General features: G+C 42.4%; 1 protein-coding gene across 1 annotated transcript; it reads left to right on the forward strand.

Moving 5' to 3' along the window:
- Positions 1-487: 487 nt before the first annotated feature.
- LOC141126645 (ecto-ADP-ribosyltransferase 5-like) lies at positions 488-25993 on the forward strand. Its single transcript, XM_073612573.1, has 5 exons — positions 488-681; positions 14419-14504; positions 15953-16631; positions 22774-22806; positions 24900-25993. The coding sequence occupies exons 1-5, from the start codon at positions 612-614 to the stop codon at positions 24965-24967; spliced, it is 936 nt and encodes a 311-aa protein (XP_073468674.1). The 5' UTR covers positions 488-611; the 3' UTR covers positions 24968-25993.
- The last annotated feature ends 584 nt before the right edge of the window (positions 25994-26577 follow it).

Raw genomic sequence — 26577 nt, forward strand, 5'->3', positions numbered from 1 at the left:
ATACTCAGGCCAGGTCGTCTGGCACCAACAACCATGCCACGTTCAAAGTCACCTAAATCCCCTTTCTTCCCCATTCTGATGCTCGGTTTGAACTTCAGTAAGTCGTCTTTACCACGTCTAGATGCCTAAATGCATTGAGTTGCTGCCATGTGATTGGATGATTAGCAATTTGTGTTTACTAAGCAATTAAACAGGTGTACCTAATGAAGTGTCCGGTGAGTGTAGGTTTGGCTGATCTAGGAGGTTTCAGAGCTTTGGTACATTCTCACTTTGTAGTTGAGGGATAGCAGACGGTAATCATGTGCCTAAAAGTGGTCAATTATAATTCACTTGTATTATCAAGCAGCAGAAAATGTTTTCATTGTGAAATAAGCATTGCCAGCTTGTGTTCTGTGGTTAGGGTCGGTCTATACAGCTGTGTTATAATGAAAGTAAAATAGGGAAACTTGGAATAAATATCACAGGGGGAACCAGAAATCATAAAAGAAGATACAGATCACAGCGCTTCCTTAATCTTAGCTGTGAGAATCGTGTCCATGAACGGAACAAGATTACTATAAATATCCCAGCAAAAGGACCAGAGTCCACCAGAGAAGATACGGATCACGTCTATGAAACCAGAAAAGATACGGATCACGTCTATGAAACCAGAGAAGATACAGATCACCGCGTCTCCTCCAGGTAAGTGATGAGAATCACGTCTATGAAAGGGATAAGTTTCAAGTGGAACTTCAGTCATTTTTTTCATCTTTCTATCTATTTAACTGCTTCAGCCCCAGAAGATTTTACCCCCTTCCTGACCAGAGCGTTTTTTGCGATTCGGCACTGCGTCACTTTAACTGACAATTATGCGGTCCTGCGACATTGCTCCCAAACAAAATTGATGTTCTGTTTTTCCCACAAATAGAGCTTTCTTTTGGTGGTATTTGATCACCTCTGGGGTTTTTATTTTTTGCGCTATAAACAAAAAAAGAGCGTCAATTTTGAAAAAACGCATTATTTTTTACTTTTCGCTATAATAAATATCCCCCAAAAATATATAAAAAATCTAATTTTTTTCTCAGTTTAGGATGATATGTATTCTACATGTTTTTGGTAAAAAAAAAAATCACAATAAGCGTATATTGATTGGTTTGCGCAAAAGTTATAGCGCCTACAAAATAGGGGATAGATTTATAGCATTTTTATTATTATTTTTTTTTTTTACTAGTAATGGCGGGAATCTGCGATTTTAATCATGACTGCGACATTATGGCGGACACGTCGGACAATTTTGACACATTTTTGGGACCATTGGCATTAATACAGCGATCAGTGCGATTAAAAATGCATTGATTACTGTAAAAATGTCACTGGCAGTGAAGGGGTTAACACTAGGGGGCAGTGAAGGGGTTAAGTGTGTCCTAGTGTGTGTTCTAAATGGAGGGGGATGGGACTGTGCAGGGAAGATAACAGATCGCTGTTCATACAAACGATCTGTCAGTTCTCCCCTCAGAGAACCGGAAACTGTGTGCTTACACACACAGTTCCCGGTTCTCGGTGTCCCAAGGGGATCGCAGGATGTAGCTCTCCAATGCTTCCTCCAGGTAAGTGATGAGAATTGTGTCCATGACAAGCTCAGCACTTTGTAGAACGGGGATCAGGGGACACAAGAGAAGCTGCAGATGATTGTGTCTCCTCCAGGTCAGTGATGAGAATCTTGTTTATGAAAGGGATAAGTTTAAGCATAAATATTGCAGCAAAGTGACCAGAGACCACCAGAGAAGATACAGATCACAACGCTTATGAAAATTGTGTCCATAAATAGGACAATCTTAGCATTCTGTAGAAAAGGGATCAGAGGCCACCATAGAAGATACAGATCACTGTGTCTCCTCCTGGTAGGTGATGAGAACTAAAATCATGAAAGGAACAAGCCTAGCATAAATATCTCAACAAAGTGACCAGAGGCCACCAGAGAAGATACAGATCCCATTGTCTCCTTTAGGTAAGTGATGAGAAATGTTTCCATGAAAGGGACAAGCCTAGTATAAATATTGCAGAAAAGAGACCAGAGGCCACCAGAGAAGATACAGATCACAATGTCTCCTCCAGGTAAGTGATGAGAATCACGTCTATGAAAGAGATACATTTATCATAAATATTGCAGCAGAGTGACCAGAGGCCACCAGAGTAGATGTAGCTCACCGGGCTTCCTCTAAGTAAGTGATGAGAATTGTGTCAATGAATGGAACAAGCTTAGCACTTTGTAGAATGGGGATCGGGGACACGAGGGAAGATACAGATGATTGTGTCTCCTCCGGGTCAGTGATGAGAATCTTGTCTATGAATGGGATAAGTTTAGCATAAATATCTCAGGAAAGTGACCAGAGGCCACCAGAGAAGATACAGATCACTGTGCTTCCACCAGGTAAGTGATGAGATTGTGTCCATAAATGGGACAAGCTTAGCACTTGGTCTAAAAGGGATCAGAGGCCACCATAGAATATAAAGATCACCGTGTCTCCTCCTGGTAACTGATGAGAATTGAATTCATGAAAGGGACAAGCCTAGCATAAATATCCCAACAAAGTGACCAGAGGCCACCAGAGAAGATGCAGATCACCATGTCTCCTCTAGGTAAGTGATGAGAATTGTGTCCCTAAATGGGATTAGTTTAGCATTTTGTAGAAAGGGAAGAGGCCACCAGAGAAAACAGAGGTCACTGTTTATTCAGAGATGAGAATCATGTCCATGAAAGGGACAAGCCTAGCATAAATATTGCCTCATAGTGACCAGGGGCAACCAGACAAGGTACAGACCAGTTCAAGGTAAGTAATGAGCATTGTGTCAGTGATTGTATTCTCCTCCATGCAGACTGTAACAGTACGTTCACATCAGATATGCATTTTTTGGTTTGTATCATTAGTCTTCGGTGGAAATTTCAAAATCAGCAATACAATTCTAACCTCTTCTTCAAGTTATCCATTTTTTTTTTTGAAAAAAAGAAAATGCTAGGGTTTTAGTTTAATGGAAGTGAAAGCAAGTGAACAAAAAGGTATAATGTTTCTCAGATAATATATCAGAATTCTGAGATATTGGTCCTCCTCATTTGGGTCAAGTATATTTTTGGATATGTATCTAAATCCAAAGCCAAAAAAATTAATATATTGAAGCTTACCAGTCCTTAGATGTGATGGCTGCTTTAGTTGTCTTTTTCAGGCTTTTTTTCCTTTTATTTTCACAATTCCTGTCCTAGGTTGACAACGCCCACTCACCGCACTGTACCTATTGAGGAGTTGTCACCCTAAGACAGGACTACAGAACAACTTCAAACTGAACTTCGGGCAATTTTTGTTTTATCCCATGCAGTGGGGCTATGACCGGGTTAACTGCTCGTTTTTGTCTAGGGCACATGTGTCAAACACAAGGCCCGCAAGCCCGGGGGCTCTTGATATCTGATGTAAGGGGGGTGCTCTGGACACCTAGTCTTACAGATACAACCTGCCCCTGGAGGACAACCATAATGTTAATGCGGCCCGCAATAAAATTGTGTTTGACACACCTAGTCTAGGGGATTGGAGAGCCAAAATATACTCACTTAATCCTCCGATCCTACCAGGGCAAAGCTGGTCCCTGTAGCTCCTGTCCCGCCCCCGCGGTCTGGTGGGGTGGAATGTTACTGATGTCATCATGCCCATAGACCAGCTCTGGATGTGAAGACATCCGGAACAGTCCACAGCTGGACGCGAGAGAGCGCCATTCTTCAGAGGATCGAAGGATCGGGTGAGTATAGGCTCTGTTTTCACCCTTAGACAAAATGATCAGTTAACACATGCAGTGCGGGCACAGCCCCACTGCATAGGAAAGAAAACGGAGTTGGGCTTTAACCACTTCCCGTTCAGTGATGTACCTGCTGCGGGTATCACCCCAGTATTGGTTTTTAGAGACAGTGGTTGGCTCTCTTGTAATAGCAATTGGAGCGGCTTACTAACTTTCTATTCCATTCAGAGGCGTAACTAGAACCTTCAGGGCCCCGGTGCAAGAAACCATGTTGGGCCCCCCTTCCATCCGAGCCCCAGGCTTCCAATTTTGGGGGGGTGTCCATGGACATCCTCCCAAAACCGTGCTTCCCGCATGAATCCTGGGACGTACATCCAGCACAATCACAGCGGCCTTTTACCATGTGATCAGCTGATCACATGTAAACAGACTTGCCGGTTATCCGCAGCCCTTTCCTCACACGCTGTGTCTGTATTAGAAAAGGACTGCCGTTAACTATCAAGGATGACAGTAAATTGTTTACACTGATAATCAGTGCCTCAACCATCAGTGCCATCTATCAGTGCCCATCAATGCTGCCTATCAGTGCTCATCAATGCCACCTAACAGCGTCCATCAGTGCCACCTATCAGTACTCTTCAATTCTGCCCATCAAAGCCCATCAATACTGCCTGAGTTCTGCCTATCAGTGTTTCTCAGTGCCCATCAGTACCACCTATCAGTGCAGCCTATCAGTGCACATTAGTGCCTCCTATCAGTGCCCATCAGTGCCTCCTATCAGTGCCCATAAATGCCTCCTATCAGTGCCCATTAGTGCCTTCTATCAGTGTCCATCAGTGCCTTCTATCATTGACCATTAGTGCCTCCTATCAGTGCCTTCTATCAGTGCCTTTTATCAGTGCCTTCTATCAGTGCCCATCAGTGCATTCTATCAGTGCCCATCAGTGCATTCTATCAGTGCTCATCAGTGCCTTCTATCAGTGCCCATCAGTGCATTCTATCAGTGCTCATCAGTGCCCATCAGTGCCTCCTATTAGTGCTCATCAGTGCCTTCTATCAGTGCTCTTCAGTGAATGCTATTAATTTCCATCAGTGCCGTCTGCCTTCTCAGGACAGCACGGCTCTGAGCGGAGATCGGTGTCTGTCATGGAACAGTAGCACAGAGACACCGGCATTAACGTTCTATTTGCCCGTCCGTCCTCTCTGGCAGGGCCATCTTTAATATTGATTGGACCGGGCAAACATTTTCTTGGGCCCTCCATTCTGAGGCATACAAAAAAAATAGCAGGTAGACTCAAAATCAGTTTACTGCAGCAGATCACCCAGTGATTGCAATTGGTTGCCAGAGGTCACAGCCTATCATTACCGCTCACTGACTGGTTGCTAGAGGTTACAACACATAATTTCTGCTTGTTGATTGGTTCAAAGAAGGTCACAGCACATCATTACTGCTAACTGGTTGCTAGAGATTACAGCAAATCACTATTGTTCACTGATTGGTTGCTACAGGTTATTGCACATCATTACCACTCACTGAGCAATCCCAAACAATTGAGCAAGAAAAGCAGCACATTAATACACATACTACAGGAGATGGTCAGAGACTGCAGACATACTACAGGAGATGGTCAGAGACAGCAGAGATAGTACAGGAGACGGTCAGACTGCAGACATACTACAGGAGACGGCGGACTTACTACAGGAGACAGCGGACATACTACTGGAGATGGCGGACTTACTACAGGAGACGGCAGACATACTACAGGAGACGGCGGACTTACTGAATGGTTGCTAGTGGTTACAGCACATCATTGCCACTCACTGAGGAGGAGACAGTCAGAGACTGCAGACATACTACAGCAGATGGTCAGAGATGGCGGATATACTACAGGAGATGGCGGACATACTACAGGAGACGGCGGACATATTAAAGGAGATGGCAGACTTACTACAGGAGACGGCGGACATACTACAGGAGACGGCGGACATATTAAAGGAGATGGCAGACTTACTACAGGAGACGGCGGACATACTACAGGAGACGGCGGACATACTACAGGAGATGGCGGACATATTAAAGGAGATGGCAGACTTACTACAGGAGACGGCGGACATACTACAGGAGACGGCGGACATACTACAGGAGACGGCGGACATACTAAAGGAGACGGCGGACATACTAAAGGAGACGGCGGACATACTAAAGGAGACAGCGGACATACTACAGGAGACGGCGGACTTACTGAATGGTTGCTAGTGGTTACAGCACATCATTGCCACTCACTGAGGAGGAGACAGTCAGAGACTGCAGACATACTACAGCAGATGGTCAGAGATGGCGATATACTACAGGAGACGGCGGACATACTACAGGAGACGGCGGACATATTAAAGGAGATGGCAGACTTACTACAGGAGACGGCGGACATACTACAGGAGACGGCGGACATATTAAAGGAGATGGCAGACTTACTACAGGAGACGGCGGACATACTACAGGAGACGGCGAACATACTACAGGAGACGGCGGATATATTAAAGGAGATGGCAGACTTACTACAGGAGACGGCGGACATACTACAGGAGACGGCGGACATACTACAGGAGACGGCGGACATACTAAAGGAGACGGCGGACATACTAAAGGAGACGGTGGACATACTAAAGGAGACAGCGGACATACTACAAGAGACGGTCAGAGAACTTTCAGAAATGCACAGCTTTGCAGTTGTACAACAGCTCAGGGTTTAGCATTCAGGCAGTCTATGGGGGAAGGACATACCTGGCCAGCTGGGCTCTTCATACACATTTAGAGGTCTGGGACTCCCACTCAAATCTCCTTCTATAGCCGCTCCTTCCTGAGTACACAGACTGCATGGGGCGGGGTCAGAGCTTCAGTGGAGCTCCTGGCCCCGCCCCTCTCTGCTGGCTGGGGAATACAGGGGGGTGCGGCTCTCAGCTCCTACTACGGCTGCTCCCTCCCAAATACACAGGCTGCATAGGGCACAGCAGCGTGTCAGTGGAGCTCCTGGCCCCACCCCTCTCTGCTCGCTCATACAGCTCTGCTGCCCGTGTCCCCGGTGCACTCTGCGGTGCCATCATCGGGGCCACAATTTGCAGACAGTTTGGGGCAAACAGGGCAGCAAAGACAAGGCCCGGGGTAGATGCCCTGTTTGCCCCACGTTAAAGACGGCCCTGCTCTCTGGCAGGGGATAAGGGAGGACACACAGGCACAGCTGATCTTACGGCTCCCCCTTCTCCCCCCTCCTCCCTCCTGTGTGTTCCGCAGGAAATGTGAGCTCCTTAGCTTCACACTTGACTGCCCGCGGAGCACACAGGAGGGAGGAGGGGGGAGAAGGGGGAGCCGTAAGATCAGCTGTGCCTGTGTGTCCTCCCTTATCCCCTGCCAGAGAGGACCGAAACGATCTCCGCTCAGAGCCGTAAATAGCAACCCCGCTGGGCCCCCCCACAGTGGCGGAATGCCGGCGGGCCCCGTCGCAAGTGCGACTGTTGCGACCCCGGTAATTCCGCCACTGATTCCATTCTATTCTATTTTCTTTTTTCTATTCTATTCTATTATTTTATTTTCTGTTCTATTCTTTTCTATTATATTCTATTCTTTTTTATTCTATTCAAATTTTAATTTATTCTATTCGAAATTCAAATTTATTCTATTCGAATTTCAGAAAACAGTTATATTATTAAATTCTTTTTATTCTTTTATATTGTTTATTCTATTCTATTGGAAATTTGAATTTTAGAAGATAGTTCTATTCTTTCTCTTCTATTGTTTTTTCTATTCTATTCTTTTCTATTCTAGTCTATTCTATTCTTTTATTTTCTATTCTATTCTAATTCATTCTATTCGAATTTTGGGAAATGGTTATATTCTTTCTATTCTATTCTATTGTTTTTTTTTATTCCATTCTTTTCTATTCCATTTAGTTTTGAATTTATTCTATTCAAAATTCGAATTTCGGAAGAAGGTTATATTCTATTTTATCCTATTAATTTTTTCTATGCTATTCTTTTTTTTCTATTCTATTATATTCTTTTTTATTCTATTCGAATTTATTTTATTTGAAATTCGAATTTCAGAAGATGGTTATATTCTGTCTATTTTATTCTATTCTATTGTATTTTGTATTTAATTCTATTCCTTTTTTTCTATTCTATTTTATTCTGTGCTTTTATTTTCTATTTTAATTTGTTCTGTTTTACTATATTCATTTCTATATTATTTTCTCTTCTATTCTTTTATTTTCTATTCTATCCCTTTTTTTATTCTATTTTTTTTATTCTTTTATTTTCTTTTCTGTTCTGCTTTACTCTATTAAATTATATTCTTTTATTTTCTGTTCTATTATTTTCTATTCTATTTTGTTCTGTTTTTCTATATTATTTTCTATATTTCTTTCTATTCTATTCTTTTATTTTCTATTCTATCCCTTTTTTTCTATTCTATTTTTTTCTATTCTTTTATTTTGTATTCTGTTCTGTTTTACTCTATTAAATTATATTCTTTTATTGTCTGTTCTATTATTTTCCATTCTATTTTGTTCTGTTTTACTATATTATTTTCCATATTCCTTTCTATTCTATTCTTTTATTTTCTACTCTATCCCTTTTTTTTCGGTTCTATTTTTTTCTATTCTTTTATTTTGTATTCTGTTCTGTTTTACGCTATTATATTATATTCTTTTATTTTCTGTTCTATTATTTTCTATTCTATTTTGTTCTGTTTTACTATATTAGTTTCTATATTCTTTTCTATTTTATTCTTTTATTTTCTATCCCTTTATTTTCTATTCAATTTTTTTCTATTCTTTTGTTTTGTATTCTGTTCTCTTTTATTCTATTATATTATACGCTTTTATTTTATTTTCTATTATTTTCTATTCTATTCCGGTATTTTCTATTCTATTTCTTTATTTTCTATTTTATCTTCTTCGGAAATATATATAGTTACTATTGTAATAACTAAAAATGTGCCTGAATTTTAATTCAGAACGAAACAAACCACACATGTCTAATGTCTGACAGGCAGTGCAGAGACAATACAGGAGTGAACGGGGGACACCAGTATGTAATAGGCTCTCATTGGATTAGGATGATTAAACAGAACCTGTGCCCCCTTATATTCAGTGTCCCTACAGAGTCCTTACATCAGGAGTCCAAGTAAAAAAAAAGCAGCCTAGTGTGACAATGCTGCTCTTCCATGCAGGACAGTGAGTGAGCATTGTCACCCTAGGATAGGAAGTGTGTTACTGGCAAGTTCACCAGATAAAAGTAAAGGAAAAAAGTCTTAAAAAAGAAAACTAATGCAGCCACCACATCAAAGGACTAGTGGGGCTGGAATATATTTAATTTATGGTTTTGGATATACTTTAGGGGTGAGCTTTTTGGGGGTTTTTAAGCGTACAGTTATTTTATTGTCATTCCAAAAATAAGTTACACATGAACAGAATTAAGTAAAGAAAATCAAGTAATAAAAAAAGTAAAAATGTTAATAGAAAATAAAAATACAACATAATATGAGAAAACTATATTTCCCTCATCAGCTTTCCACAAGAATGTTAGTGGGGCCCCTTTTGCTGGTTAGCTCCCAGCAAATGATTTTGGATTTCATAGGCCAGAACACATTTCATACATGTACAGCAGAGTTCTCCAAACTTCTTAGTATTAGGACCACATTGTATATTTTTTACAAAGTTTTGCAAGCCCCAAAAAAAGAGCTTTATGAAATGAATAAATCACTCCAAGATATAACTTCAGAAGCCCCCCCTGCCCAATAGCATCAGAAGCTCCCCATCTCAGCAGAAGTCCCCATTACATCACAAGCTTCCCATCTCATCAGAAGCCCATGTCTCATTAGAAGCTCCCCATCTCACCACAAGCCCCTGTCTCATTAGAAGCTCCCCATCTCATCAGAAGTCCCCACTTCACCTCAGAAGCCCCACATCTCATCAGAATTCCCCCCTTCACATCAGAAGCCCTCCATCACACCATAAGTTCTCTCTTCAAATGAGAAGCTTCCCATCTCATCAGAAGCCCCTATCTCATTAGAAGCTCCCCATCTCATCAGATGTCTCCCCTTTACCTCAGAAGCTCCCCATCTCGTCAGAAGTCCCCCCTTCTTATCAGAAGTCCCCCCTTCACATCAGAAGCCCTCCAACACACCATAAGTCCTCTCCTTAAATCAGAATCCCCCATCTCATCATAAATCCCCCTTTCACATCAGAAGCCCTCCACCCTACCATAAGTCCTCTCTTCAAATCAAAAGTTATCCCTTCTCATTAGAAGCCCACATCTCATCAGAAGTCCCCCCCTTTTCATCAGGAGCTCCCATCTCATCGGAAGTCCCCCTTCACATCAAAAGCCCTTAATCACACCATTAGCCCTCTCTTCAAATCAGAAGTCCCCCCTTCACATTAGAAGTCCTCATCAGAAGTCCTCCTTTCACACCAGAAGCACCCGATCACGATTTGAATCCTCAGTCTGTGCAGTGATCTAAGGAAATACTACTGACCAGGGGCGTTGCTAGGTGGCAAAAAGACCAGCGGCTGAAGTCCAAGGCTGGCATGGGGGGGGGGTGGCACAGTGTTTTTTGGCTGGGCAGTGGGGTTGTGTGGTTGTGTGGCAGGGGGGTAAGCTCACTTGCTGCCTGACCCCCCTGACATACACACACTGGCCTACCTACCTGACACATACACTGCCCTACCTACCTGACACATACACTGCCCTACCTACCTACCTACCTGACACATACACTGACTAGAAATCAATAAATTAATAAATGTATTGATTTCTAGTCATTTATTAGTCTACTTTTTCGCCCATGTGGTCGGGGGTGTGGGAGGGAGGGGCGTTTTAGGGGGGAGGGGCCATGGGCACCCTCTCTGATCCACTGATAGTGCCTTTTAGGCATATATATAGAGGGACTGCTGAAGGAGCGTTCACTACTTAGCTCTGAGGAAGAAGGGACGGTCCCTTCGAAACGCATCAGTGGGTAGTGATGCTTGTGCGTTCCTCCACGACCTTTGGAAGGTTTCGCTCATCCATGCTGCTAGTCGGTGTATTTTTACATTGTGCCTTTTTCTACAACCGCTTGTGAGTAATTTCCTTTTATCATTTTATTTATTAAATATTTTTACAAAAGATAATGCACATGGCTGGTGCGCCCCTTTTTTCCTTCTCTCCCGCTAACTGACACATACACTGACCTACCTACCTGATATACAGTGGGGCAAAAAAGTATTTAGTCAGCCATCAACTGTGCAAGTTCTCCCACTTAAAAAAGATGAGAGAGGCCTGTAATTGTCATCATAGGTATACCTCAACTATGAGAGACAAAATGTGGAAACAAATCCAGACAATCACATTGTCTGATTTTTGAAAGAATTTATTTGCAAATTATGGTGGAAAATAAGTATTTGGTCAATATCAAAAGTTCATCTCAATCTCAATTGTTATATATCCTTTGTTGGCAATGACAGAGGTCAAACGTTTTCTGTAAGTCTTCACAAGGTTGTCACACACGGTTGCTGGTATGTTGGCCCATTCCTCCATGCAGATCTCCTCTAGAGCAGTGATGTTTTGGGGCTGTCGCTGGGCGACACGGACTTTCAACTCCCTCCAAAGGTTTTCTATGGGGCTGAGATCTGGAGACTGGCTAGACCACTCCAGGACGTTGAAATGCTTCTTATGAAGCCACTCCTTGGGATCATTGTCACGCTGAAAGACCCAGCCACGTTTCATCTTCAATGCCCTTGCTGATGGGAGGAGCTTTGCACTCAAAATCTCACGATACATGGCCCCATTCATTCTTTCATGTACATGGATCAGTCGTCCTGTTCCCTTTGCAGAGAAACAGCCCCAAAGCATGATGTTGCCACCCCCATGCTTCACAGTAGGTATGGTGTTCTTTGGTTGCAACTCAGCATTCTCTCTCCTCCAAACACGACGAGTTGTGTTTCTACCAAACAGTTCTACTTTGGTTTCATCTGACCATATGACATTCTCCCAATCCTCTTCTGGATCATCCAAATGCTCTCTAGCAAACCTCAGACAGGCCCGGACATGTACTGGCTTAAGCAGGGGGATACATCTGGCACTGCAGGATCTGAGTCCCTGGCGGCGTAGTGTATTACTGATGGTAGCCTTTGTTACGTTGGTCCCAGCTCTCTGCAGGTCATTCACTAGATCGCCCCGTGTGGTTCTGGGATTTTTGCTCACCATTCTTGTGTTCATTTTGACCCCACGGGGTGAGATCTTGCGTGGAGCCCCAGATCGAGGGAGATTATCAGTGGTCTTGTATGTCTTCCATTTTCTAATTATTGCTCCCACAGTTGATTTCTTCACACCAAGCTGCTTGCCTATTGCAGATTCAGTCTTCCCAGCCTAGTGCAGGTCTACAATTTTGTTTCTGGTGTCCTTCGACAGCTCTTTGGTCTTCACCATAGTGGAGTTTGGAGTGTGACTGTTTGAGGTTGTGGACAGGTGTCTTTTATACTGATAACAAGTTCAAACAGGTGCCATTAATACAGGTAATGAGTGGAGGACAGAGGAGCCTCTTAAAGAAGAAGATACAGGTCTGTGAGAGCCAGAAATCTTGCTTGTTTGTAGGTGACCAAATATTTATTTTTCACCGTAATTTGCAAATAAATTCTTTCAAAAATAAGACAATGTGATTGTCTGGATTTGTTTCCACATTTTGTCTCTCATAGTTGAGGTAAACCTATGATGACAATTACAGGCCTCTCCCATCTTTTTAAGTGGGAGAACTTGCACAATTGGGGGCTGATTAAATACTTTTACACTGCCCCACTGTACACTGACCTACCTGACATGCATGCACTGACCTACCTACCTGACATGCACTGACGTACCTGACATGCACTGACCTACCTGACATGAACTGACCTACCTACCTGACATACACTGACCTACCTACCTGACATACACCTCTGCTACATAGCTGAGAGGAGCCTGCTTTCCCTGCAGTGCGTGTCATTACAGCGAACCACCAAAGATACATGCCAAGTCCATCCACCAGTGGTGGCTCTTGTGAGCCCTGGCCTGCCGTCTTTTTTGGGGTCAACGCCAAAGCCAAACTCTGCATAGTACCCAAAATCTCTCTTCTTACTTCTCCAATAACAATTACTGCTTGTATCAGTGACTAAAAAACCTAATTAACCCCTTGGACCCAAGGCTGTGGGAGCCCATCTCTCAATACGTCTATGTACAATGTTTACAATGAAGAGACAAATGTTTTAAACACATCAAAACTGCTTCTTTGAAAGTCCGGAGGAAGGAAACATACACTATAGGAAGAACTGAGTCTTTCTATGTTATTCCGAAACATGTAGAGTGTCCTGTGCTGTTTTATTTTCACTCCAGTGAGCTGACCCTTGGGTCTACTGGGATGATCTATTACAGCACTATAGCAGTTAGATCACAATTGATTGTTGTCTCCTCCATCTCTTTGATGTTATATTGATTCTATGTTTGTAGATATTTTGCACATTTTGTAAACAATAAAAACTTTGTGATAATCTTTTTAAACAATACTACTGTATTCTATTCTTGCACCATATAACTATTTCATGGTGTTGTACTGCCCATAATATCCCCCTTGGGGCATATACTCTCTTTTGGCTTTCTTCCTTATATATGGGATGTGGCAGAGACCCCTGGAAAAACTCAAACACTGGTTCCTCCCTATTTTCTTTATTTCATACCTGACATACACTGACCTACTTGATATGCACTGACCTACCTAACATACACTGACCTACCTACCTGACATACACTGACCTACCTGACATGCACTGACTTACCTACCTGACATGCACTGACCTACCTGACATGCACTGACCTACCTACCTGACATACACTGACCTACCTACCTGACATACACTGACCTACCTGACATGCACTGACTTACCTACCTGACATGCACTGACCTACCTACCTGACATACACTGACCTACCTACCTGACATGCTCTGATCTATTTACCAGACATGCACTGACCTGCACTGACCTACCTACCTGACATACACACACTGACCTACCTGACCAGGAGACAGACTTCACTTGTCCTGCAGAAGCTCAGCCATGGTGTGCAAGACAGCCAGAGAAGAGGAGGAGAGCCGGCCGCCCGCCCAAGCGAGGATCGATGTGGCGCAGCGGCCGCATTGTAATTTCCGCCTTCTGGAGCCTGCAGCGCCTATGATGGACGTCACACGTCCCGTGGTCCCACTATTGCACCAGTGGGACGTCCATCATAGACACTGCAGGCTCCAGAAGGCGGGACCTGCTATGTGACTCGGCCGCACTCGGCGGCGCTCGGGATCAGATCGATCCCCGCTCGGCGGCAGGCGGCGGCGCTCGGGGCTAACAATAGAACTGTACCCACCCGAGACCCGGGGCTTTTTGGGGTCGCACTCGGGGCTTCTGCCACTGTCAGCTCCCCCCTGCCGATGCCACTACCACTAGCCACAAAAAACATTTTGTAGTGGGCTGGAGTTGGCCTGCGGGCAGTAGTTTGGAGACCCCTGATCTACAGAACTGTTACTTGTAAATTAAGGAGACAAGTGCAACCATTAATGTTGAATAATAATATATAACTTATTCTTTTTTTTTGTTCCTGCAGATTTTTGCAGAATGAGATTCCCTGCGGGTATACTGTTTACTCTCTGGCTGGTATTTGGGATTCAGCGGACACAAGCGTATACTGAAGTAATAGATCATTAAATACTTAAAAAAGTGTAATTTACCATATTTGTTTGTGATTCAGCAGTTTGTTTTCTGATACAAATCGATGTAAGGTATATTTATCATATATTATCTTTACACGAGCCTTATTGTAAATTCAGAGCTGATATAAATGACCTTCTAGCTCTGCCTGTTTGGCTGTTATATAGGAGCAAAAGTTAAGACGGTGTTACACCAAACAAAAGGTGTTCAACATCTTACAGTGCATTTTCTTTATAAAGCAGCCACAGCATATGTAGAGAAACTTGTCCCCTGCCAGCATACTGTAGAGATGTACTCCTTTTCTTTTTGTGGAAGCAGTGGCCTCTCTGCAGAGGTTGGGCACACCACCTGCTAAGCCAGACCTATAGTTCCGCAATCAGCAAAAGGAATGCTCTCTGCTGATTGGAGAGCTCTAGCTCTGACCCAACAGGAGGCGTAACAGACTTCTACAGAGAGACCACTGCTTCCACATAGCAAGCAAGGGTTCTTCTCTGCAGCATGCTGGAAGGGGAAAGGCTTTTTACCCTAAAGAAAACCAACTGCAAGGCTTCAGCCACCTTGTTTTGGTGCACCTGGAATGTAGTTAGCTGATTTAAAGTAAATGTTCAGTTAGGCTAAAAACTATTGTAACTGAGCAAGGAACAGTGGCATCTGAAGTGAAGGGGAGGAGCCAATGTGTAAATTTCAGCTTGAGTAACTGAGCTCAGCAACCAACAGAGGAGCCTGAAAAATGCACAAAGGAGCAAAGGGCTCAATTTGCTTCCTGCATTTGAAAATACAAACTAATAGTATGCACTATTGCAGATTTACCTGACTTATAAAGAAAAAAAAAGAAGATAAAGCTGTATTATTAAATTCAGACCATAAGTAGGGAAACAAAGTATGTACAAACACAGTTTGTTCCCTTTAATAAGGGAGGGTGGCAGCCTAAAGGCCAGTGCTGAGACACTGACAGACTTCAGACTTGTGTTGATTGCATCAGTTTAAGATGCTTCTGAAATCTTCAGACCTGCATTGACCTGCTTGCATCCCCATAGACTTGTATGGGAAGCAAACATTTCCCACACTGATATGTAAAAGCAGAAGCCAATTAGTCATCAGGTTATTGGGTAATGGGAGGGAAGCTGAGAACATGGGAAAAACTCACAGAGATACAAGAAGAACATACAAATTCCATGCAGTTAACATTCCTGGTAGAAATGGAAACCAGAACATCACTGTAAACCTACCAAGCCATCTACTAATGTGCCATAATGGAGTTTGAATAGTCTCTCGTATTTGTGGAGGTTCTTCATGGGTACTTTGATTGCTTTCTATAGTCCAAAAAACATTCTGGTTGGTCAACTGACTTCTGAATATTCTGACCAAAATTCTGCATGTACATGTATGACCGTAGTATGATCATAATAGAGTTCTTCTGATCACTGCAGGTTGACCTAAATATGAGTGACATGGCGTTTGATGATCAGTATGAAGGCTGCATAGGCGAGATGGAAAATAATATAAGTTCACTACTTGCTGAAGAAAAACAAGCTGACCCAGAATTTCGTAGCACTTGGGATGCAGCTGAAAAGAAATGGAAAACCAAGAAACCGAGTGTACCGAGTGGCTTTCGGGATGAGTACGGCATTGCCATCATGGCTTATTCCAACAAAAACAGCCACCTTTATTTGAATTTCAACAGCGCAGTGAGAAATTATAGCAGCAGGGACACATTCCATTACCATTCTCTGCATTTCTTGATGACACGAGCTGTAGTGCTCCTCAGGTCGAGCTGTTGGCGGTCAACATGGTCGGTATACAGAGGGATGAAAGACATATATTTTGAACATAAAGGGGGAAATGTCAGGTTTGGCCAGTTTTCCTCTTCATCCACCAACCAGAAAGTAGCGGAGGGCTTTGGAGATGGCACGTTCTTCACCTTCACCAGCTGCTTCGGTGCTCAGATCAAAAAATATTCCTATTTTCCAGAAGAAGAGGAGATTCTGATACCAGTAGATGAGGTTTTCACAGTGACCAACTTTACAAAGCAGGAAGGTAAAAACAGATTTGTCCTGAAAACGACAAAAACAAGATGTCACTACTACAACTGTGACTACCTAAACAAAGGTTAGTAAACTGTACATGTTTGGCATGGCTTCCATGTGAAAAAAAAGGGGGAGGATCCAAGCATGGGCAATTTAAATTAAAGATGATAAAAAAACATTTGAGTTACATAGCTTGAAAAAAAAACACAAATCTATTGAGATCAACCAATAGGAAAATTAGTAAATAAATTGTAAAGCTGCACATACAAAACTATAAACCCGCAACTGATCTAGAGCAGTGGTCACCAACCTTTGGGACCACTAAACTCAAAATTTTGAATCCCTCAAATCACTGACATGAATTTTTCATGCCTTATACACACAATACTTTGGCTCTCCGCCCCCCTCCCCCTGGATCACACTGCTGCCATATACACACAATGCTCCAGCTCTCTGCCCCCCCCTCCCCCTGGATCACACTGCTGCCTTATACACACAATGCTCCAGCTCTCTGCCCCCTCCCCCTGGATCACACTGCTGTCTTATACACACAATGCTCCAGCTCTTTGCCCCCTCCCCCTGGATCACACTGCTGCCTTATACACACAATGCTCCAGATCTCCGCCCCCCCCTCCCCCTGGATCACACTGCTGTCTTACAAAGACTTATCATGTGCTCAAGCTCCGTGCTCCCTTCCATAATCTGTGATCAGCGCTGCCATTGGAAGTCTCCTCCTTCTTCACCTTCCGTTCTCTGCACTACTGTCAGGAAGGGCATGCCACTAGACAACATGGTTCCTCTAGACAGACTTCTGTGCCTCTTCATAGGCTAATTCATGTTCCCACTCCTACTCGTAGGCATTTGGCTTAAACCTATGGGCATGCGTGAATGCATATCGGCACACAAGTGCGCATACATGTGCACATTAGCGTGCTCACGTACACAGCTGACACATGTTGGCACCAAATGGGCTATTTAACCACTTCAGCCACAAATCGGTGGTTTGGTTTGTGCAAAAGTTATAGCGTCTGCAAAATAGGGGCTATATTTATGGCATTTTTATTTATTTATTTATTTTTTTACTAGTAATGGTGGTGATCTGCAATTTTTTGCGGGACTGCGACATTGCAGCGGACAGATCGGATACTTTTGACACTCTTTTGGGACCATCGACATTTATACAGCGATCGATAAAAATAGCCACTGATTCCTGTATAAATGTCACTGGCAGGGAATCGGTTAACACTAGTCGACAATCAAGGGGGTTAAATGTGTGTCCTAGGGAGTGTTTCTAACTGTGAGGGATGGGACTGCCTGGAGGAGGAGAGCGATCGCTGTTCATACTTAGTATGAACAGCAGATCTGTCACCTCTCTCCTGACAGAATGGAGATCTGTCTGTTTACATTGACAGATCCCCGTTCTGCCTCTCTCAGGAGCGATCGCGGGTGCCTGGTGGACATCGTGGCTCCATCGTCGCACCGCGGGCGCACGTGCCCCCTAGTGGTCTTAAAGCGCCCAACGTACAGCTACGGTGATTTGCCCAGGGGAGCCAACCTGCCACAGTATAACTGTGTTGGCTGGAAACTATGTCAGGGCTCTGGCTCAGTGCTGCTTTGTCTTTCAGCCTCCTGTGACCCTGTGATTCTGTATCCTGATCCCAATTGCTGACCCGACTTGCCTGACCACTTTCTGAACTCCGTCTGCATGGACCCCGGCTTGTCCTTGACCTCAGCTTCTGTCTGCTCCTTTGGCTTCTCTTCCACTGATTGGTTCTTGACTTGGCTTGTACACAGACCATGCTCCTGCCGTCTCCTCTGTACTTGATCCGTCCTGCCAGTGTATGACCCGGCTTACCTGACTCTGCTTCCTGACACATCCTGCTGCCTACAGTCCTACAGTCTGCTACCAGTGCATGCCTCACCTGCCCACTGTCGCCAGCTTCAGTCTGCCATCCACCAGCTGTCTATGGGCCTGCCTGCTTCTCTGAAGACTACTGACGACTCCCCTGCCTGGCGTGAAAACCCGCTCTGCTACTTGCAAGACTTACAGGCACTCGTGCCACTCTGCACTCCTCCGATTTCTGTTCGCGTTACCAGGTGCCCTGAGTCAGAGGAGTAAGAGAGGCCTTTCTCATCATTTCAGGCTCTGCTTGCAGGTACGCGATAACACCCAGTGCCTCCCTCTGAGTTCACAAGAGGAACTACAGAGGAGGCATCGAGTATCAATGTGCGCTGACAGTGTTGACTGTCACTGCACACTGAGAACAACACTGGAAACTTTGGGTGGTATACATCTGCCACAATGTTGATTTTGGGCAGAACCCCTGGGAACCACCAAAATTTTCTCATTAACCATGAGTGGTCCACAGACCACTGGTCGGTGACGGCTGATCTAGAGGAAAGAAAAATCCTTATAAATTATGGTCCAATTTGCTCCAGTGGTGGGAAAAGAATCCTTCCTAATCCCTGAAAAAAGCAATCTTTCGGGATCACTTAGATCCTTTCTTCAGTCTTCAACTGCATTAGATCTAGGTTATCCAGAAAGCTTGCATCTAGTAAATTCAGTTAGCCAATAAAGGGTATAACTTACAGGGTAAGTTCACTTTTTCATGAAAAAGGAAAAAGTTAACTAAATCCTCTGGACCCCAATGCACCTAGCGGCCATGATTACCCTTGCTACCAGTGCAGCATGACCATGTAACTGCGCTGACCAATGAGAAGCGCTTTTTTTGTTTGGAACACCTTGCTGGAAAAATAAACTTCAGATGTGCTTCTCATTGGTCACATAGCTTGCCATTGCTCGATCATGATGCTTACCATTGTGAGCATTATGATTTAAACTCATTGAGGGGCTGTGTATTTCGGTATGGACCATTACAATAGCAGAACAGGATATTGTGGCAGCTATGTGCAACTGGGAACGGAGGGGGGCGGGATATTCGGAGTTAGTTCATCTTTTCATTTTTCATGAAAAGTTGAAATTACCTTTCAAACTCCAAACTTTCTGCATTATTCAAATGTTCACTATCACATACCTGGTGACAACTGGAATGTTGTGGAGGCCTCTCTTGCACCTCCTGCCCAACACTTTTGGTAGAGACAGAGAGTGAGGGCATGGAGTGGCATGAGTGCCGGAGTAGCTGGCTGGTGAAGTCCGCATTTAGATAGATGAAGCTGGGGGTCGCAGTCCTAGGAACAGGATGCTGAAGCAGCTTGGCACCAGAGCAGGAGATGGTAGCAGAGCCAGTATGCAGGCAGCGACCAGTGGAAGCCTGGTAACAAGGGACCGAATCAGCAGGCATAGCAAGTCCAGGAAGTGGGCCAGGGTCGGTAAAAGCCAGGCAGTGCAGTACAGAATCATTAGGCAAAGACCAGTAAATAGGCTTAGGTCAAAGAGATCGGGTGAACAAGGTTAATGCAGGAGCAAAAGGAGAAGGAGGAGTCCAGGAGGAAGCCGGGTCATATACAGGTAAGCAGGTTCAATGGATCAGGTCACAAGAATACAGGTACAAGCTGAAGACCATTCAGCAACTGCTCATGGTGACAGGCCAGTTTAAATAGGCAGCTGGGCGCCAAGTATGCACGCTAATTTGTATGTGCACGTGCACGTGCGCATATGCGCGTGCGTGTGTGCTCACAAAAGCGAGCACGTTGAACAGGAATAGTCCATCTTTGCCTAGAAGTATTAGCACTTGAACAATGTGCATGCACACGAATATTAGCATAAGCTCGCACTGGTTTTCTGGTGCTGGGAATCTTACACTCACACTGTACAATATTACTTGTTTGGACTAAAAACACTTACATTGCTCCACATCTCCATTACACAGTGTGGAAGTGTTATGTAGTTCACAGAATATAGCTAGGAACACTGAGAACATTGTCTGAGATTTTAGTTCACTGCACAAAAAGAGACAAGGACACTGGGATCACGGCAAGAACAGCAGGTATTTTTATGCAATTGCATACAATGTATTTGGCCTACAAAAGAGAAAACAAATGTAGTCACCCATCCAAGAACCAGTAAGCTACAATATATTACGTTTTTCTTTTGGGTTTGGCTAGCCTTTAAGACAAAATCCCAACAAGGACCATACTTTGGTTGCAGTTCTGTATAGTTGTCAAGGGTGGTTTCCAGTGTCATACTCATCCATATTAATACAGTCTCGATCCCCTCTGCAGTCAGAATAGGGATGTGACATCATAGCAGAGCATTGTCCATTTTGCCTCCAACTTCAATCCATGAACCTTGTTGACAGTTGGGTTATGTTCCTGACACCCGTTAAATTGAGAAAGACACTTGGATGAGCAGTGAAACTTCCTTCACCAGAACTCAGGGAGGCAAATAGCTCTCCAGGAGAACCAATTCCTAATTTCAAATGCCCTCGAGGGTAAACAAATTCCACAAAACTATGGACATCCCCTTGACTGCAATAATAGATACAACAATGCATGAAAAGCTTTAGGTGTCTCTTAAAAAAAAATCATATGCCTTGGCAAAATCAATACATATATAAAAATACATACAGTATACATACAAAATACATAAGATACTGTGTATATAAAAAAAATCACCAGTGCACTTGACAAAGTTGACACATGGACAACGAGATGCATCGCGGATTATTGGCTTTTTTTTGCCAAAGAGTTTTATAGTTTTTTGAGGGACACCTAAAGCTCCTTATGCAATGTTGTATCCAAACTTTCTGCACACTCTAACGTTCTAACAATACAGAACAAGTCCAGTTACACTTAACTAATAAAAGCACATATGTTATTAAATTTTCAAGTATTTTGACTGCAAATGTCTACACAAAAAATTATTAGATGGGTTATTGTTCCTTAAAATACCATGAGCTTCAGTTTGGTGATAACTGTGAGTCTTGATTACAGCAGGACCAAGAACCATTTCAGATGGTGATTAAAAAGGGTTGAAAGATACTTAATTGTTTCATAAAAAAATAAGCTTACAGTAGATACATTTAAAAAAAAAAGGAAATGCCATGGCTGAATTAGATTTATTACCTGAATTTGTCTTGTTTGTGAGTTGATCATTTTAACAGAAATTTATCAGATGAAAAAAAAAAAAACAACAAATGGAGTTAATATACTTCATCCATCATGAATTGAGATACTTCAATGTTTTAATTAGAAATTAGGCTTACATTAGGTATATTAAAAAGTTTACAATTGCACACCTAAATTATATTTATTATCTGAATATGTTTTATTTTTGAGTTGATAATTTTAGGAGAAATTTACCAAATAAAAACAAATGGCGTTTAAAAAACTCATCTGTCATAAATTGCAATACTTCAATGTTTCATTTCATCCATCATGAATTGAAATACTTCAATGTTTCATTAGAAAATTAGTCTTACATTAGGTAAATAAAAAAAAAAATAAACAAAAAAAAAGAAAATTGCACACCAAATTATATTTATTATCTGAAATTGCTTTATTTTTGATGTGTTAATTTTAGGAGAAATTTACCAGATAAAAAAAAAACAAAACAAAATGGAGTTGAAAAAAAAATTGAATCTGTCATAAATTGAAATACTTCAATACTTCATTAGAAAACTACGCTAACAGAAGGTGATTACAAAAAAATGAAAATTCCACACTTAAGTTATATATATTTACTACCTGACTTTGCTTTATTTTTTGAGTTGATAATTTTAGGAGAGATTCATTAGATTTAAAAAAAAAAAAACAATGGAGTTAAACTAACTCTCCATCAAAAGCTGAGATATTAGTCTTCCATTTAAAACATTCAATAAATCCATGCCCAATCAATAGTTGGAGAATAACCTTTTACCCCTATCACTTTTTGTTTCCTGGCTGCACTGTGGAAAAGTAAAAGTCATGTTGGATGAAGCTTTGGGCTCCATCAAGAAATTAATAATAATGACCTTTGTATGTGTTAGGTAAGGAACCAATCCCATACACCAAGTCACTTGATTAAAAATATAGGGGTACCTGCTGGGAAATTATTTTTTAACTCTAGTACAGGCACAGCCATACTTCATGAAAAACGTAAAAGAATTGTCGAATGTCCTGTTGTCATTCCTGTGTAACGATTATCACCTTTATGAAGAGTAATAAAAAAAAAAAGTATTTCTGACCAGTAATTAATGATATTGCTCACCGTGCTGGTCATATTCCCTGTTGGGAGCTTCTGTGTTCTTGTTGTGATGTGACATTTCTGGTCATTATTTTTACAGGGGGAAAATCCAGTATATGTGTGCCCAGCAGAGGTAAGCATAAAACCCTCTCCGAAATTAATCAAGGATATTAATATGTATGATATCACAAGAAAGATAGAATTATCTTATATGTATTTCTTATATAATAGGAGACCCAAAACATCCAAGAGAACATCCCCTATTATTCCTAGTTCCTAAGTATTTTCTACCTCAGGTAGGGTCCTGTTGGAGGGTCTAATATCCCAGTGGTGGATGTTCTCAGAAAGGTAGGGAGAAGGTCAGAACCAAGTATGTTCTACCTTAGGAAGAGTTACGTTGGAGGGTGTGATATCCCAGTGGAGCAGTATCATAAAAGTAGGGGAGAAGGTCAGAAGTAGAGTAGTAAGTGTAATCAGAATGGTAGAGAGATAGTCCAGAGCAGAGTATTTTCTACTTTATGCAGGGTCATGTTGGGCTGTGATATCCTGGAGGTAAGTGTTATGAGAAAGGTAGAGAGAAGGTCAAAAGCAGAATATTGTCGACCTTGTAGAGGGTCATGTTGGAGGATATGATAATGCAGTGGAGCAGTAGACAAAAAAGTAGGGAGAAGGTCAGAAGTAAAGTATTTTCTACCTTGCAAAGGATCGTATTAAAGGGTGTGTTACCCGGAGATGAGTGTATTCAGAAAGGTATAGAGGAGGTCAGAACAGTATTTTCTGTCTCATGGAAGGTTATGTTGGAGGGTGTGATATCCCAGTTATGAGTGTAATCCGAAAGGTAGAGAGAAAGTTGGGAACAGACTATTTTCTACCTTTGGGATGGTCATGTTGTAGATATGTTCCAACATTGTAATCAGAAATGTAGACAGAAGGTCAGGATCATATTATTTCCTATCTCATGGAGGGTCATGTTGGAGGTTATGATAGTCCAGTGGTGAGTGTAATGAGGAAGGTATAGAGAAATACAGGAGAAGAATTTTTTCTATCTTATGGAGGGTCATGTTGGAGGTTATGATATTCCAGTGGTGAGTGTAATCAGGAATATAGAGAGAAGGACAGGAGAAGAGTATTTTCTATCTTATGGAGGGTCATGTTGGAAGCTGTGATATCTCATTGTTGGATGTGTAACAGCACTCCCAAAAGGAGCTGCCGATAATAACTGGATTTTCCACAACAGCACAGAGGCTGCCAGTCAACCAAGCACCAGTCCAAACACTCCAGCTCAAATTAATTAGTCTAGGAGTTGCCTTTTTTTAGGTTTATTGCTTTAGGAACTTTAATAGGAGTGTAGATCAGGGTATGGGATGCTTCAAAACACTCAGCACTTAGTGACCAGAGGACAATCATTTTCTTGAGTAATAGTGGGTGTTAAACAGTTTAAGGATTCACAGCTGAAGACCATGGGGGAACTCTTTTTGGCATCTTGTTACCTTGTGCTGATGCATAACTGCTGGTACCCAGTGCAATTTCAGAACACTACACAGTCACAGGGCTTAGCTTAAGGTCATTACACACAAGACCCCAGGACAGATGCCAACTTCCACCTTCCTCCAGACTCAGTCCAGTGAGTAAGACCAGACCAGATCCCTTGGCGTGAGGTTCTGCAATCAGCTTCTCCAATGCCCTTAGCCCTGTCTCTGCTGAAGCCTCTAAAGCAGCTGTCCACTCCAGGAGATGCCCGAGGGCATCTTCCGCTCTGCCTCTGGAACCCTCTTGGGGAGAATGAACCCTGCTCACCTGTGTCTCAGACTATTTATCACCATTTATCACCATTCCAGCCCCCCTTCTGGACAATCCTGTCCAGGAATTGGCTGGAACCTAATATAGGCTGGTTGTTTTGAATCTTTCACCCTAAGCTCTGTAAGCTTCATCCAGAGGCAGGGGGAAGAACTCAAACTCCCACCGTGAGCAGACTAGGCCAAATAATTACCTCTCCCTTGATTACAGAGGGAGCCAATAACTGCATTTTCCATAACATCCTATGCTAGGAAGGTGCTGCAGATATAATCAGTAAGGTAGAGAGATGGTTAGGAGCAGAGTATTTTGTACTATATGAAGGTCTCACATTAGGGTCAAGATCATTCTATCCATTAATTAAGGATCTTTTCTCTGAATCAGTTTGTTATTGTTTAGTAATTATTTAATTTATTTTTATGTCTTTTCTAGGGAGCCGGATGTTTTCATCCCTGGTTGTGATAGCTCTTCTGCTCTGCCAATTTTTCATCTTTAAATGAAAAGTCTCCAATGTGTGTTGAGTAACTTGTATCTGACTAACCATCTCCTTTTGGCAATGAACTGATTTTAGGGGCTGATAAATTGTCATCCAGGAAATACACTTTGTAATTCACTTGCTCATATGCGTTAAAGTAGAACCTTCCAATTTTGGATTGAGTGGGGGATGGTTAGAACTTCAGTCCGATTTATGTCTCTTTCTTTGTCTCCACTGGAGCCATTTCCCCTTTACTGTGGTGGAGGCCTGAGACAAAGTAAGTGATCATTATCAGTTTGGCACAGACAGCAAATACAATGTGACAGCGAATAAAACCTCTCTCCACTCTATACAAAATAAACATTTCATAAAAAGTTGTTCTTGACGTTCCATTAACAAAAACTCATATTGGAACCTTATGATGATCCTGGCCATTTGCAAAGCTTCTCCAATTGCTTTTCACATTTTGTGTTTAAAGCTTGGTATAGAGAACCCCGCCATATTTAAGATTTATATATAGATTGTATGGCCAAGAGGTAAGAGCATAGGAACTTCTGAGCATCACACCCACCTCTATAGCCAAAAGTATTGGGGTGCCCCTTCCAAGGGAGGTCAGGTGTTTCCAGTGAAGGGTACTGCTACATCACACAAAGACATTGTAGACAATTGTATTGTTACAACCTTGTGATAACAGCTTGGTGAAGGTGCATTTCTCTTCCACCATGACTGAGGCTCTGTATGCAAAGCCAGCTCCATAACTAATTTAATATCGGGCACTTTCACCCTCTTCCTGCCCAGGCCAAGTTTCAGCTTTCAGCGCTGTCACACATTGAATGACAATTGTGCGGTCATGCTACACTGTACCCATATGAAATTTTCAGCATTTCCCCCCCACAAATAGAGATTTCTTTTGGTGCTATTTAATCACCACTGGATTTTTTATTACTTGCTAAATAAATGAAAAAAGCCTGAAATTGTTTAAATAAAAATGTATTTTTCTTTGTTTCTGTTATACGATTTTGCAAATAATTAATCTTTCTTCATAAATTTATGGCAAAATGTATTCTCTTACATTTCTTTGGTGAAAATAACCCAAATCAGTGTATATTATTTAGAATGTAGGAAAGTTATAGAATCCAAATCAATCCTGATTTACTGACGGCTTATTTCAATTTCTGAAGCCCAAAAATGCCAGGACAGTATAAATATCCCCCAAATCACTCCTTTTTTGGAAAGTAGACAGTCCAGGGTATTTAGTAAGAGGCATGGCAAGTTTTTTGAAGTTGTAATTTTTTCAGCCGCTGTGGACGAGGTTTCCCATAGAGAAACAGCTGCTGTTAACCTTCAGGTGTATTGCAGCACTGAACGTCCTAAGCTTCTCCCATGCGTTGCATCACTGACACGTGACTTTTTCAAGGACGTTCAGTGCTGCAATACACCTGAAGGTTAACAGCATCTGTTTCTCTATGGGAAACCTCGTCCACAGTGGCTGACTGCAATCTGCATATTTAAATGCTTCTAATAGACCGGGAGTTTGTGAGTGTATCTCTTGTCCCTGTTTTGCTTGTGCACTATCTAGTAAGTTCACTGCACAATGATCTATTTTTTCTTTGCTTGCTTTGCATAAAACCTTTA

Source organism: Aquarana catesbeiana, linkage group LG02 (assembly GCF_042186555.1).
Source record: "Aquarana catesbeiana isolate 2022-GZ linkage group LG02, ASM4218655v1, whole genome shotgun sequence".
NCBI lineage: Eukaryota > Metazoa > Chordata > Amphibia > Anura > Ranidae > Aquarana > Aquarana catesbeiana.

Coding starts and splice junctions, on each gene's coding strand:
- LOC141126645 (XM_073612573.1), top strand. CDS start 612: ATGAAACCAGAAAAGATACGGATCACGTCTATGAAACCAGAGAAGATA. Junction 682..14,418: donor GATCACCGCGTCTCCTCCAG/GTAAGTGATGAG, acceptor TTGTTCCTGCAG/ATTTTTGCAGAATGAGATTC. Junction 14,505..15,952: donor GGACACAAGCGTATACTGAA/GTAATAGATCAT, acceptor TGATCACTGCAG/GTTGACCTAAATATGAGTGA.